Here is a 14,704-nt window from a genome sequence, read left to right as displayed (position 1 = left end):
CCGCTATATATTCTCCCCTCCCCCAACTCAACTTTTCAGCTCCTCATCTTCGATGAAGCAGGCTCAGATCAGTCACATTCTTTTCTAAGGCTGTCAATGCTTTTTGCTTTCTCAGATTATCTTGTATTTACTCATTGCTGATATGCCTTATGCTGGCAGTTAAATATAAGCTCTTTTGGGGGATTGTTTCTGTTTTTGTCCTTGAACTGAGGAAGCTTAGTACTAGAAAATACTAGTTAGATTGAGTTGAAGTGGAAGAGTAATCTAAAGGCAAAACTATGAGACAAAGAATTCCAGGGACAGAGCCTTAGGGAAACACTTGTTTAGAAGGTGGGAGAAAATAGAGATAGAAAAAGTGTGCTCAGAGATAGCAGAGAATAGAATTAGGATCATAGATTTGGAGCTAGAAGGGTCTTTGAAGCCATTTAGTCTACCACCCTCCCTCCTTCAGTCAAATTATTTATTTTGTTTTATTTTGTTCATTCATTCATTTTTACAGGTAAGGAAGTGAGGTTTAGGGAAGTTAAATGACTTCTCCCCAAGGTTCAAACTCAGGTATTCATGAGTTAGTGTGGTCATGCTGCATAGAAATCAAGGAAGATGAGAACCAAAAAGGCCACATGATTTGGAAATTAAGTGGATTTTGGAGGACCTTTTGAGAGCAGTGTCAAGAGGGATGGTGGTGGCATGTTTAGACAACTCTTTGAAAAAGATTTGTGAGTTCTAGTGGGTACGTGATACATGAGTCAACAGTGTGATATGTTAGTAAAAACTAAGGTGACCTTGGCTGCGTCAAGAGAGACATAGCTTCCATGAGTAAAGAGGTGAAAAGTGCTCTTGCACTTGGCCCTCAGACCGAATTTGGAGTACTATATTCCGGACATTAAGTGGAGAAATGTTCAAAATGGGACAACCAGAGTAGTTGAAGGGCCTTGTGAGGATGGGTTGAAGAAAATTGAGTGGTTTAGCCTGGAAAAGAAGTGAGTTGGGGGAACAAGATTGTTGCCTTTTAAGCATTTGAAGAGCTGTCATGAGGAAGAGATTAAACTTCGTGTGTTAGGCCTTAGAGCATCAAAATAGGAGCAAAGGGGTGGTAGTGCAGAGGCCAATTTGAGGTTGATAGGAAAAACTTACCAACATCTCCCTTCCTACCTTGGAAGCCAGAAGATTTCCACTTCTCATGGGAGGTCTTCAAACAGAACTTGTTGAGCATATTGTAATAGAGATTTTTTTCTGGGTATAGGTTAGATTAGATGGCTGCTCCTCTCCTTTCCGACTCTGAAATTCTGAGATTCTGTGAATAGTGGAGGAGGAAGCCAGATTTCAAGGGGTTGAGGAATGAGTGGGTGGTGAGGAAGTAAAGACAGTGAGTGTAGACTGTTCTTTTGAGAAGTCTGGCAGTAGAAACAATATGGGGGAGAGAGGTGAAGGGAAGGGTTGGGGTTTTTTTTTTTTTTGGTAGGAGGGATTAGGCATACTTATAGGCAGAGGATGAAATCATATCAGGGATTCGGGGCTCTGTTGATGGAGCAGCTTTTGCTAATTTGGAAATCTTATTGACATAATTGCAATAAACTTGTGTGTTTATCATTTTCTTTAAGTCCTTCATGAGTATCGAATACTGTAGTTAAAATTCCAAGATGTAATACATATATTGATTTATTGAAGTGAAGGGGAGTTCAGTATTTGAGTTTTTGAATCCTAGCTCTGCTTCTTAATCTTGCTTTGATGTTGAGCAAGTTAGTTTGCTTTGAGTGTCAGTGTCATGTAAAATGACTTCTAGGGTCCCTTCTAGCTCTACAGCTTTGATCTTTTAGTGAGTATGTAATTAAAATCCACATTCTTAGTATTCAGGAATTTGAAAATTTACGAGAGTGAAAATAATTCTTTACTTATTATGGCAAGAAAGGACTCTCTTGCACATGTCTCAGTTTCATTTTTTCCCCAAGCTTTTAATCTAAATGTTGTAAGTTTTTTTTTTCTCAGACAAGGAAGCTTATGATGTTTTAAGTAAGGAGAGGCTGGTGACAATTGTGAATACATGTCAAAACACTTAGCATAGTAACATTTCACTTATCCAGAGTTCAGGTGTTTGGTAACATCTCAATACACCCTAGTACTAGGAAATAAGCAATAAAAGCCTTCAGAGCCTCTAAAATAGATGAACCCTAAAGCTTTATACTTACTCAAAGGGAAGGCCTGACTCATAGACTATTTAATTTTCTTTTAGACACACTTCTAACAGGCTTGGTTTGCCACCAAAGATTAGGACAGAGGGCAGACTGCAAAAGGCAGAAATACTGATAGCATCTAGAAGTAACAGTTGACAGCAGGGAGGGAGACAAAAACCAAAAAGACATGCAAATTCAAAAAAGCATAACAGTGTGGCTCCATTTAGTATAAAGGCAAATACCCTATATACTTTAGTAGTTCATGAGGCTATTACAGCACAATAACTGATAAGTCATTAGATTACAAACTCCCTAAGGATAAGAAATGTCCTATTTAATACCTCAGGATGGGCCAGCCATGGTACTGGAACATAGTAGTTTCTTAAAATTGGAAGGAACCTTAGAGGTCATTTAGTCCAATCCCCTCATTTTGCAGATGAGGAAATGGGCTCCGAGAGTTTAAATGATTTGTCCCAAGGTCCCATGTGGAAGATAAGGAATTTGAACAGAGGGTCCTCTGACTCCTGAGCCAGTACTCTTTCCACTGTATGGTGCAGGCTATCCTTATCAAACAACAACAAAACATTAAAGAATATTTTGGGGAGTTGTCAGTATCACTGTCAATCACTAGATTGTCAATTTAACTACTCCCTTCCATTCCTACTGCCACCTTTCTCCCTTATCTAGATTATCACAATAGCTTTCTAACTGGTCCACTTGCTTCGAGGTGTTCTTCCTAGTCACTAGTCTTCTTCCCTTGTTACTGAATATTTTTAAACAGTTCAAAGTAGGACTTCCTGTGTAGCAAATATTTCCTTAAAACAGAATTTGCGAAATGGGATTAAATGTGTCTTTTTTTGCTATTTTGTAAAGAGGATTTTATTTTTGTGGTTTGAGTAGTATATTGGTAGAGTTCAGAAGAGGAGGATGGGGACCAAGGTACTGTGACATTGAGACAGGAAGAAAGGGAATAAATTATTAGGGATTGAATATAGACATTCTTTAACCTAGAGAGCTAAGCTAAACTATTCAAGGATAAAGAAATTCAGGAGGCTTTGTTTTTGGAGCCAAGAGTTACAAATCAATAAAATTTAGAATTTAGTAAAAGGAAAACCCTTGGGCTAAGGGTGGTTTTCTTGACGGGTTCAGAGAAAGAGTTCATGCCCAAGAAAGATGAAAGTCGCCATCCAGGCCTAGGGCCCAAGGCAAAAACTCACCTCTACTTTATGAAATTCTTTCCATCAAAGCTTGAGTGCTACCTGTTCCATAATATCCTGCCCAGATTTTGCATGCTAGAAGTGGTATCTTTCTCCTTGAATCAGGTCATTATTTGACATCTCTTGTACTTCATCATTTTCTAACTTCATTTAGGTACTATTCTAACAATATAGCTGTGGTTTTGAGCTTCTTTAAGTAACAAAAAATAACCTTTTTAGCTTCCCTTTACCCCCTTGATACTTAAACTCCCACACTACCATCAAAACAAACTCATTTTTCAGAGTTTTGAGAATTTCCTATAATAAGTCACACCTGGACATTACATTTCTTTTTCACCTAATGCTTCTACCTCTAAGTAGAATTAAAAGGGCAGCTGTCTATTCATTTACTTAGTATGCTCAAAGAACCAAAACAATGCCGATTTAATTCTGATTATTGATAGCTGGGCAGAGGAGAAACTCCCATTGATTGGAGTGGTAATAAATGTCCTGAATTCTGAATATCTACCTTTCCTTCATTTGTCACTATGCAGTCAATCATTGGGTTGTCAGCTTAACTATTATCCCTTCCGTTCCTACTATCACCTTTCTACCTCATCTGGATGATTGCAACAGTTTCCTAACTGGTCCATTTACTTCTGGGTGCTCTTCCTTCCTCTTCTCTAGTCATACCTTGCACACCACTGCTAAATGGCACTTCAAACATTTTCTGTGCCTTCTTTTCTCCTTTTTTCTCTTTCTCCCTTCCTATTCCTTCCCTTCTTCCACATTTGCTTATGCCTTTATGCTTGGAATATACTTCCTAACCCCCATCTCTGACTTTTGAAACCTACACTATCCATCCTTTAAGATGGATTGCTCAAATATTTTAATACCTCAGTCAGGAATTCTTCGTGAGGATACTGTGTTCTACATTCATGTTCATGAAATCTGAAATTCCTTTTTAACTGATTATAATCTGTTGTCATCCCACATTTTGCTCCACCTTTTATCCTTTAGCTCTGTTCTTTGTTCTTACCCAGACCCTCAGGCCTTCAGTTATCACCAGGCTATCACCCCTGTACTGTCTATGCTATCCAGTCCCCATCTTGACACTTTGGTGAATCAGTTCAATTTTATACTTCATCCTCTTTGGTCAAGTTATTTGCTACCTTATCTGATCAAAGATTTTGAGCCTGGCAAGCCTCAGTCCTGATTCACCACAGTCTGTTGTCTTTGCTTTTACTCATGTGCTGCTAAATGAAGGAAATGATAAAACATTGTCCACTGGATCCACTACAAACTTTTTTTATAGAATTTTACACCTCCTAATCAGTTCACTCTCCTACACACCAAAATAGCTTTTCCAAATCTTTTCACCTTTCTACAAACCTTGCATTACACCCTCTCCCTGCCTCCACCTTCCCGGCTGAGAACCTTGACTCATTAAAAAAAAAAGAAAACTTATCTTTGTTTTTTGTCTCATTTCACTGAAAAAAATTGGAATCATACTTTGAGATCTCCCTCTTGTCTTTTCCTTATCTTTCATCCCTCAAATGCCTTCCTCTGTTGTTTTTTTCACTGTTGTTTCACATGAAGAGGGAGACCTTCTTGCCAAGGCAAATCTTTCCCCAGCCACAAGGGATCCCATTCTATCCTGACTTAGTAGAATGTCCCTCTATGATCCATACTGTGTCACTTCACTTAAATTTCTCCCTGTCTACTGCCTACAAATACATCCATGTCTCTTCCATACTCAAAAACCCCCTCACTTGATGCATCATTCCCTACTAGCTATCACCCTTTATCTCTCCTCCCTTTTGTGGCTAACCTTGAAGGCGAACTCCAATTCGGAACTGCAGTCTGACTTCTGACTTCACCATTTAACTGAAACTGCTCTCCAAAGTTACCAGTGATCTTTTTAATTGCCAGATCTCGTGACCTTTTCTCAATCTTCATCTGTTCTGATACCTTTGTGGTCTTTGTCACTGTTAACCACCCTCTTCAACTTGATACTCTCTTCTTTAGCTTTTTGTGACACTACTTTCTTTTGGTTCTCCTACCTATCTAACCACTTTTTCTTACTCTCTTTTGTTGGATATTCATGGTCATGACCACTAACTGTGGGAGTCGCCCTGGCCTGTGTCCTGGGTCCTCATCTCCCTTATGCTATTCCCCTTGGTTATCTCATTAACTTCTTTGGATTCAGTTATCTCTAGGATGATGAGTCTCCAACTTACTTATCTAGTCCTAACCTTTCTGCTGACCTTTGGTCTCACATTTTTGGTTATTGTGAACTGGATGTCCAGTAAACATCTTAACATGGCCAAAACTGAACTTATCCTTCCTACCCAAACTCTCTCCCTTGTTGAGGATACCATCTACTTCCCAGTCCCCCAGGCTTGCAACCTAGGTATCATCCTTGACTATTTACTTTCCTACTTCCCTCCCCTCCATATCCAATATGATGCCAAAACCTGTCGATTTTATCTTTGTATCATCTCTCGCACATGCCCCCTTCTCTCCTTGGATACTGACACCATCTCAGTGTTTCAAGCCCTTATCACCTCATGTCTATACTGTTGCCAGTAGCTTTCCGATTGATTTCCCTGCCACAGGTCTCTCAATACCCCATTTCATCTTCCAGTCAGCTGCTAAATTGACTTTCCTAAAACACAGGTCTGATCATGTCACTTTCTTTCCCCACCTGACCCCTGTTCAATCAACTCTAATGGCTCCCTGCTGCTTCCACGATCAAATATATAATCGTGTTTGGAATTCCATTCCTACCTTTATATTCTTAATAACTTACCCTGTTCCGTGAGTTCTGTGATCAAGTAGCACTGGCCTTTCTTGATCTTCATGGAATAAGATGCTCCATCTCTGGGCATTTTTACTCCTCTTATTGCCCATCTCAGTCTCCTTGCTTCCCTGGCTTCTTTTGTGTTTCAGCTAAAGTCTCACCTTCTACGAGAAGCCTTCCCTGATCCCTTTTAATTGCAGTGCCTTCCCTTTGAGGTTATTCCAATTTATCTTGTACATATCTTGTCAGTATGTAGTTTGCTTGTTGTCTCCCCCATTAGACTTTAGGCTCCTGGAGGATAAGGACTGGTGTTTTTTTTTTTTTTTTTGCTGTTCTTTATATCCCCAGTGCTTAGTCCAATGCCTCACATATAGTAGGAACTTAAAAATTCTTAGTTGTTGAATTGACTTGGTTATCTTTCCCATTCCAAAGTCCTCATGTAGTGCTTTTGTACATGAAACAGCACTAAAACAGTTACTGAATGAATAATTGCATATACTTGCAAAATTAGTTCTTTGCTTAGAAAAAAAAAGATTTGCTCATTATTTTAAATATTCCATCTTAACATTTACTGTTAATGTGGTTAAACATAAATTGGTGCCTCTTTTGTAATAAGTATGTTTTGTATTTTGCTATAATGTGTCATCCAGTCTTTTGATCAGTGAATCAGTTAAGCGCTAGCATGTACTAGACATTGGGGAAACAAGTAAAAAAATGAGACAGCCTGTACCCTCAAAGAGCTTATATTCAATGTAAGAGAATATAGATAAATAAGTACAGAATAAATATAGAGGGTGAATGGGAAGAGACTAACAACTGGGAGAGTCAGGGAAGGGTTCTTAAGTTTGATGGCACTCAAGCTGAACCTTAAAGAGATCTAGGAGGTTCGAAAGGGTAGAACTGAGGATGGAGTCATTGCAGACATGGGACAGCTTGTACAAAGAGTGGGTGAGGAGAGAAGGAATGTTATGTGTAAGGGGAACAGCAAATGGAATAGTTTGGCTGGAGCATAGAGTGTATGGGGGGGGAGGGGAGTTTTGTGAAATTAGCTTGGCAAGATAGGACTTTGAAAGCAAGGCAGAGGTATTTATATTTTATTCTAGAGGTAGTGGGAGCCGCTGAAGCTTCTTTAGCAGGAGTGTCATGGTCATTAGTATGATCACTTTGACAGCTATTTGGAGGATATTTGAAGAAGAGAAACATTAGCTGTGCTAGATGCGGCTGTATACCAATTAGAAGATTGGCGGTAGTCCAGACGAGAGGTGACAGGGGCCTCAGTAGAGTTGTTATGGTGTGAAAGAGATAATGAAATAGGTCTGATTGGATATGGCAGGATTGGGTGAGAGCGAAGAGTCTCAGGGGTGACTGAGAGCGTGGTGGTGCCTTCCGGAAATATAGAAGTTAGGAGAAAGAGTCAGTTTAGGGGGAAAGACAGCTAGCACTGTTGGATGTGTTTTAATTCTAGATGCCTGTGGGACATTCAGGTGGTTCAGTAGATAGTGACTTTTGTCATAATCTTTCCTAAATTCTACCTTGCTGGTAGACTTTAATTAATCTGACTAAAATTACCACTTGATTTTGGAGTCCTTTACTAACTTATGCTTTGATTCCTTTTCTAGGTTGGATAAAGAAGCCCACTTTGTTTCTGTGAGTTGCTGCTGTCTGTGGTAAGAACATGTCATCTATCTTACCATTCACTCCACCAGTTGTGAAGAGACTGTTGGGATGGAAGAAATCTGCCAGTGGTTCTGGAGGAGCAGGTGGTGGAGAACAGAATGGACAGGAAGAAAAATGGTGTGAGAAAGCAGTTAAAAGTTTGGTGAAGAAGCTAAAGAAAACTGGAAGATTAGATGAACTTGAAAAAGCTATCACCACTCAAAACTGTAATACGAAATGTGTAACGATACCAAGGTAAGTGTTGTATGGTCCTTAGGTTGATCATCTGAAAGGAATAGCAGATTTGAATTTAATCTCCAGACAAAAATTAAGGAAATTTCTGTGACAGACTTTCAAGTCGCTTGCAAATAACATGTTTCAGTGTTAAGGTATTAGGGGTATATTGTATTTTGCAATTAAGAATTGTTTCATTGTATTTCATAAAGCCATTTCCTTGAACACTGAGGAAGTTAGGTTAAGGAGTAACTACTTAGATTGTGTTAAGAATATTGCTTTTGGATGTCAATGCAGTAAGGTAACAATTTCTGTAGTTTTGAGTGTATTGTAAATAAGGAGCAATCATAGTCTTTTTTTTTTTCCTTTAACCTCCAGCCTATTTTGTTTTCCTTGGTCAACACTTCAGTCATCAGTGTATAATGAACATCTTCAATGTTTTGGTAAATTGTATATTCTAAATTGGTGTTTATCTTGAGTTGTAGTATTTGTCCCAGAAAAGAAAAAAAAAATTTTTTTTTAGTGCCAATATACAGCAGGACTTAACCTAAAACTGATTTTTTAAAATTAAAATTTTTTTTAAGGATTAAGCTAAGAAAAAAAAATTACTTCATTGAAACAGCATATGTGCTTAAATAGAGTTCATTATGCAATCTATGAATTAATCATCAGTTACGTGTTTTTGCATGTAATGCTACTGGTAACATAGTTAAATATACTAATACTAACTATACTATATGCTGAAATAATAGAACTTTGCAAAATAGAAGTTAGCAATACTCTATTCACAAACTATAAAAGTAACTTGTGAAACATCCTATTTGGCACATTCTCTTTTGTCTGGCATTTTTCTTCCAGAGCAACAAGCCACAAGACACTCCTCTCCCCGCCCCCCCCATTACCCAGTGAAATTCAATGGTAGCTTCAGTCATGACTACCAACTGACCTGTTGTCTGATCCTGTTTCTTAATTATCACTTAATTCTGTTGAATTGACTCATTTATTCCTTTGGCTTCATCATTTCATGTATTCTTGGAATAATATTTCTCTTTTAAGAGTGTAAAACTATAGTTGACAACTAACTGGGTAGATTTAATTTTATATTGTATACTACTTAGTAGAAGAATGGGGAAAATTAGATTAGTTTTATTATATTATAAACATATGTTTATATTATATATGGTAAACATATATATTATAAACATAAAGGTTTCCTCTTCATATAGGGAAAATCATGCCCTTTAATACAGTAATTTTTGTAGCGTCTCTTGTTAAAATAATGTTCAAGTCTAGTAATGTCATTGATCATTATAGATGGCACAAGAATGAGTACATTCTTATGTGGTGTGTGGGCGGAAGTGTTTAAATTTTTCATGGAATGTTGAAAAAATTTTTTTGAAGCTCGTAGCCTTTCCTTCCTTCCTTCCTCCATCCCTTCTTCCCTTCCTTCTTTGCTTCCTTCCTTCTTTTCTTCCTTCCTTGTCTGGTGACTGCCTAATGAGGAAATTAGAATCTTTTTGAAGTTTTACCTGGAGTGGAAGGACCTTGGTTCAGAGGGGAGGAAGGAAGTTATATCTGTTGGAGTCTGATTACTAATACGAAGGAAGACTATTTTGGGTAGGAAGAAAAAACTAGTAGATTTTAAAAGGGTATTCGTGGCCTTAGGACCAAAGAAAAGGACAACACTGAGTGATTTCATTTTTTATTATAAATTCAAGTTATGTCTTTTTAAGGTTTAAATAGTTCTTGTTTTCTGAACATAAGTAAGCCTGGTGGATATCAAGTGTTATTTGCCTCAGAATTACTGAACTGGGTAGCATTCTGCCTTGTAAAAGATTGACCTATCATTCAAATATCCCAAATCAGCACTTTTTTCTTTGGCTTTTGATTTCCCATTATTTTGAAATGAACTTTGGCATAGGGGCTAGGTGGGAAGATGGGGATTTTAAGGGAGGGAATCATGGAAGAAAAGGATGAATTCTTTTAAGCTATAGGTGGCTAAAGAATGAATTTGCCGTACTGCAGGGGAGAACTAGAACTGCTGTGGTATAAATGTAGCTATATATACTGTTCCTCTCCTGTTATCTCCCTCTATTCCTTTCTCTGTCAAATTTAGGGAAGGTACAGCAACTCTTTAAGACTAAGTTACAGAGAAAGTGCTGACCTGCGCATTAGTAGAGGGAGCTTCCTCACCTGAGAGTTCCCTTTACAGATGAAATCGCAGTTTGGTTCTCTAGTCCTCAACAACTTTCATAAAGCACTTTACACTTTCAGGTGACTCTTTACTGCAGTTTTGATTATTGTTGTGCAAATATAAAATTGCATTTTATAGACAGAAACTGAGACCCACCAAGGTCGTGAATTTAAGTTGTGGGGCATAGCTTTAAACAGTTATTTTGAGTACAAGTCTACCGTTCTTTTCACTACTACATTATACTGTCTTCCCAAATTGTTTATTGAAAATCAGTTAAATACTTCAGATATTCATTGCTGTGTTTGTACCACATTAAGGAATTTTTCTCCATTAAAAATTATTTTAATTGTTCTATTTTTATTTTTTAAGTATTTTTGAAGTCTGGCCTTTTCAGTTTCAAAGGTTGATTCTACATTTTCATCTCCTTCCTATTTATTGAGTTCATTTAGAATTTCATTGAATTACAATACTAGTTGACATTTATATATTACTAGACATACTTAAGGCTGCCATGAGACTCCAGGAAGGCCAGACTGGGCAAATATGCTTAGCGCACTGCTTGGCATATAGTAGGTACTTAATAAATGTTTATTGACTGATAGTACAAAGTTGAGATACTTAGTTGGTTTCTTGTTACCAATAGTTTACTTACTGTCTGAATTCATCCCAGTACCGCTTATACTCCCAGTTCCAGTGATAATGAATCCATTCTCAAGGCAAAACCACTACTCCCCCTCTGAAGTCTCTACTTCAATTCTTTCATCCCCATGTATTGAAACTCTTTTTCTGTCCTATGTCGTACTCTAGCTCTCTACTCCTTCCATTGCTGCTCCTAGAAACCCCATTATATCACTTTATACCTCTTTTCCTTTCATGCTGCTTCTATCTTTCACGAAGACCTAGCTCACTGCTGCATCCCCCGGCCATCCTTTCCGATACTGTTAGAAGCATTTCTTGTACCCCAGCCACATTTGTGCTGGAGAGGGAGTTGATATATTCCTTCTTCCTCATTGCCATTTCCAAACCCTCCTTCTGCCATCACTAAGCAATCTTGCTTGTTTTGAGGATTACTGCCCAAATACATCGTCCATTCCAGATCCTGGTTGTAGTTATCTACCAGCTGCTGCTTGTTCTCCCTCTTTTTCAAGGAATTTAGTAACTGGCTCACAGTTTATCTGCCCTCTCCAAACTAGACCTGTTCTTATATTATACAACTTCAATGTGTTTTTCCCCCTTTAATTATTAATGTTAATTTTTTTTTAACATTACTTCCATTTCCAAATATATTTCTCTCCCTTATTCAGAGACCCATCCCTTAAAACAAAAATTAAAAGGAGAAGAGGGAAAAAACAAAGTGGACTCTTGCTGGTTCATTATCCATATGGCACCCTCCAACTGTGGACATATCTCAAAGTTCTGCCCTGTGTCACCATCTATATACATCTATACATCTTGTTGCATGTATCAGCCGCCATGGGTTATCATTTGTATTCAGATTACTCTCAATTCTACAAATACTGTCAGTCTTTTGTCTATACTGTAGCCCTGTATCACCAATTGCTTACTGAACATTACGAAATGGATATTCCATGGGCTTCTCAAACTGAGAAACTAAGAATCAGAAGTTAGGTAACTTGCCTGTGGTCACACAGTTAATGTATGTTTTAGGATTAAAACACAAGGCTCTTTTGATTCCAAGTCTAGTACTTTCTGTGCTGCATTAGCCTTATAATAATAATGATGATGATGATTTAAGTTTTTACTAATATGTGAACAACTACTTACCTAAGCACAGCTGTTAAAAGAATTGAGGTTAATTGTATATTAAACGATTAACAGATTTCATCTGTAAAATGGGAATAATAATAGTACCTACTTCCCAAAGTTGAGCACAAAATGAGGTAATATTTGTAAAGTGCTTTTCCAAACCTCAAAACTATTTACACGCTGCTGTTATTACTAGTAATAATAATAAATTTTACTTCCTATTGTTGACCTATTAGATTTTCAAAAATAGCCTGTAGTTTTCCTTTTCATACTAGATGGGTCCTATATGTTCATGTGTCATTGAATGAATAACTGTTCTGAAAACCAATATGGAAATTTTAAAGGCAGAGCTACCTGAATATAAATGTAAAATTTTTGATAAGACAGGGGAACCTTTTCTATCTGTAATTTTACTTTTAGAGAAGAGTCTCTATAGATTATGTATTATAGATTTATATAGTTGGCTTATTCTATGTAGCAGAGTAGAGTGAGCACTGAAATGAGAGAGTCAAGAGACCTATATTTTTGTCCTGGCTTTCTCACTTAACTTATGTTACATTCAGCAAGTTACAACTCCTTTGAGCTTCTGTTTCCTAATGTGAAAAGGTAGGAGAAGGTGATCTGAGATCTTTTCCAGCTCTGTCCTGTGATGTTATTAATTTTAAGTTTGGTTTGGTCTAACAAAACATAGTGGAGTAGTGTATTTTCAGCATGATCTGAAATTCTGAATTAGTTGAGTCCGGTATGATATTAACAGCACTGTCAATCCTTCAAAGAGTGGCTAATTTAAAAATAGGACTTTGAAATGTGTTTGTACTTATATTTGAAGATGGGTGTGGCTGACCTAGAAATTTAATTTAAAATAATTCACATTGTGAAGAGTTCCAGAGGAGCTTACTTTTCTTAGAATGGGGAAAATAGTTAAGTGCTTAGGTTAGAGTGTTTTCTTGTAAAGCTGTATTTAAGATTAGATGCTAATTATCTAGCTTGGAAGCAAGATTTATTCATTTATTAGGAAATAACCTAGCTTAGCATTTCCACATTGGGTTAGATTTACACTTGTAGGAACTCAGTAAATGTTGACTTGAATTAATATAAATTACTAATGTTCATTGAATTGTGAACCTAAGTCTACTAAGTGCTTGGTATTAGTTGTATGAGTGATCAGAAAAGTAGGAGGAAAACCAGAAGAGCGCAGCCATGGAAGTCAGGGGAATTAATAACTAATATAAGAGTCAGCAATGTTATATATATTGCAGGGAAGTCCAAAAGAATTATGGCTGAGAAAAGGTTATTGTGTTTGGCAATTAGGAGAGAATGATGGCCTTTGAGAAAGTGATTCAGTAGAGCAAGGATATAGAGACAGGAAGTATAACTCTAATTTTTTTCTGGATTGGCCCAAGATTGGATTCTAAAAATCACCATGGAAATAACATCAAGGTTAACTTACTTCACACCTGGGTTAGAAGGCAATTTCTGCCCATGTTCTTCCTCTTCATTTTTACATGTTCTTTCTCTTTTATTGATTAATTTTTTTCTTTTTTTCCTACCTAAAATTGGTGTGAACAGTGCTTAAAGTAGTAACACTTACTTTTAAAGAGGTTGTGTACATTCCGAATTAGACTTTGAACAAATGTTCAACTAAGAACAGTAAGACAAAGAACTACTTAGGAATACTGTTGCTGTACAACTTAGTGTTTCTTATAGCATTTGTGTGATGTTCTGCATAATTAGCATGGACTTGAATAAATGATACATTGGTCTTAATGCACTAGTCTTCATTAATTTTGCAGAAACTTAATTTTCTTAAAGTACACCACTGCTGTGGTGATTAGGTGATAAATGTGAACAGGACAAACCTAGAGAGTGGATCAACCATATTTTTGAAGGGAGTGGTCTGAACACCAGGTTTTCATTTTATAAGACTTTTAAAAAGTTGTTTTTGGAACTTCTCAGGGAATATTAGAATGTAAGTATCTACTTTTAGAATGTTACTTGGAGCTGCTGTATGCTCTTCAGTGATGGTGACTGTATTTTGTCCATTTAGGTTGTAAGCAACTACTGGAGATGTTCTTCAAAGATAGAAACATGTGACAGGACCTTAAATACAGTTTTTATTTTGATGATTTAGAGGTTTTAAGAGATCACCTAGCCTATCTCTCCACTCCAGGAAGCCAAGCCAAACAAAATGGGTGTCAATTCTATTCTTAAAACACTCAGGCTAGGGAATTTCCACTATTGCCCTCTGTTCTAATTTGGGATAGCTCTAACATTTCAGCTGCATTTAAAGGTGTGGATACCTTTTTAGGTAATGACAGTTTTTAGGAAATCCTTAGTTTTTGAAGTGGGCACTGGCCCTAAACATTTTAAATGCTTAAATAATTTCAATAGTATACTGTTTTATATTTGTTTTTTGACTTTTTGGATTTTATTCTAATTCCTTTCTACTCAACTATTTAGGGTTAAGGGTGGTTTTTTGCCAATATGGTCAGTGCTAGAAGTTTACATCAATTTTTTATCTTTACTAATTGTAAAGGTTTGATTTTTGAAGACATAATCTTAAGAACTGGGAGTGTATAAGCCAGGTGTCTTATCAAAACATTTAGTCAGCACTTATTTTATATAAAGCACTGTAGGGAATAAAGAGACATGGCTCCTGCTCTTCAGTAATATATAGCCTTGA

At 37.1% G+C, this 14,704-nt stretch overlaps 1 protein-coding gene across 1 annotated transcript in view; it reads left to right on the top strand.

Moving 5' to 3' along the window:
* Nucleotides 1-14,704, top strand: part of SMAD2 (SMAD family member 2) — a 90,067-nt gene that overhangs the window by 15,497 nt on the left and 59,866 nt on the right. Inside the window, exon 2 of the mRNA XM_036756344.1 lies at nt 7,790-8,081. Coding sequence (XP_036612239.1) covers nt 7,846-8,081 — 236 coding nt within the window. The 5' untranslated portion in view covers nt 7,790-7,845. The remainder of the gene's footprint in view (nt 1-7,789; nt 8,082-14,704) is intronic.

This window comes from Trichosurus vulpecula, chromosome 1 (genome assembly GCF_011100635.1).
Source record: "Trichosurus vulpecula isolate mTriVul1 chromosome 1, mTriVul1.pri, whole genome shotgun sequence".
Taxonomy (NCBI): Eukaryota; Metazoa; Chordata; class Mammalia; order Diprotodontia; family Phalangeridae; genus Trichosurus; species Trichosurus vulpecula.
This window is presented reverse-complemented; position numbering and strand designations above follow the sequence as displayed.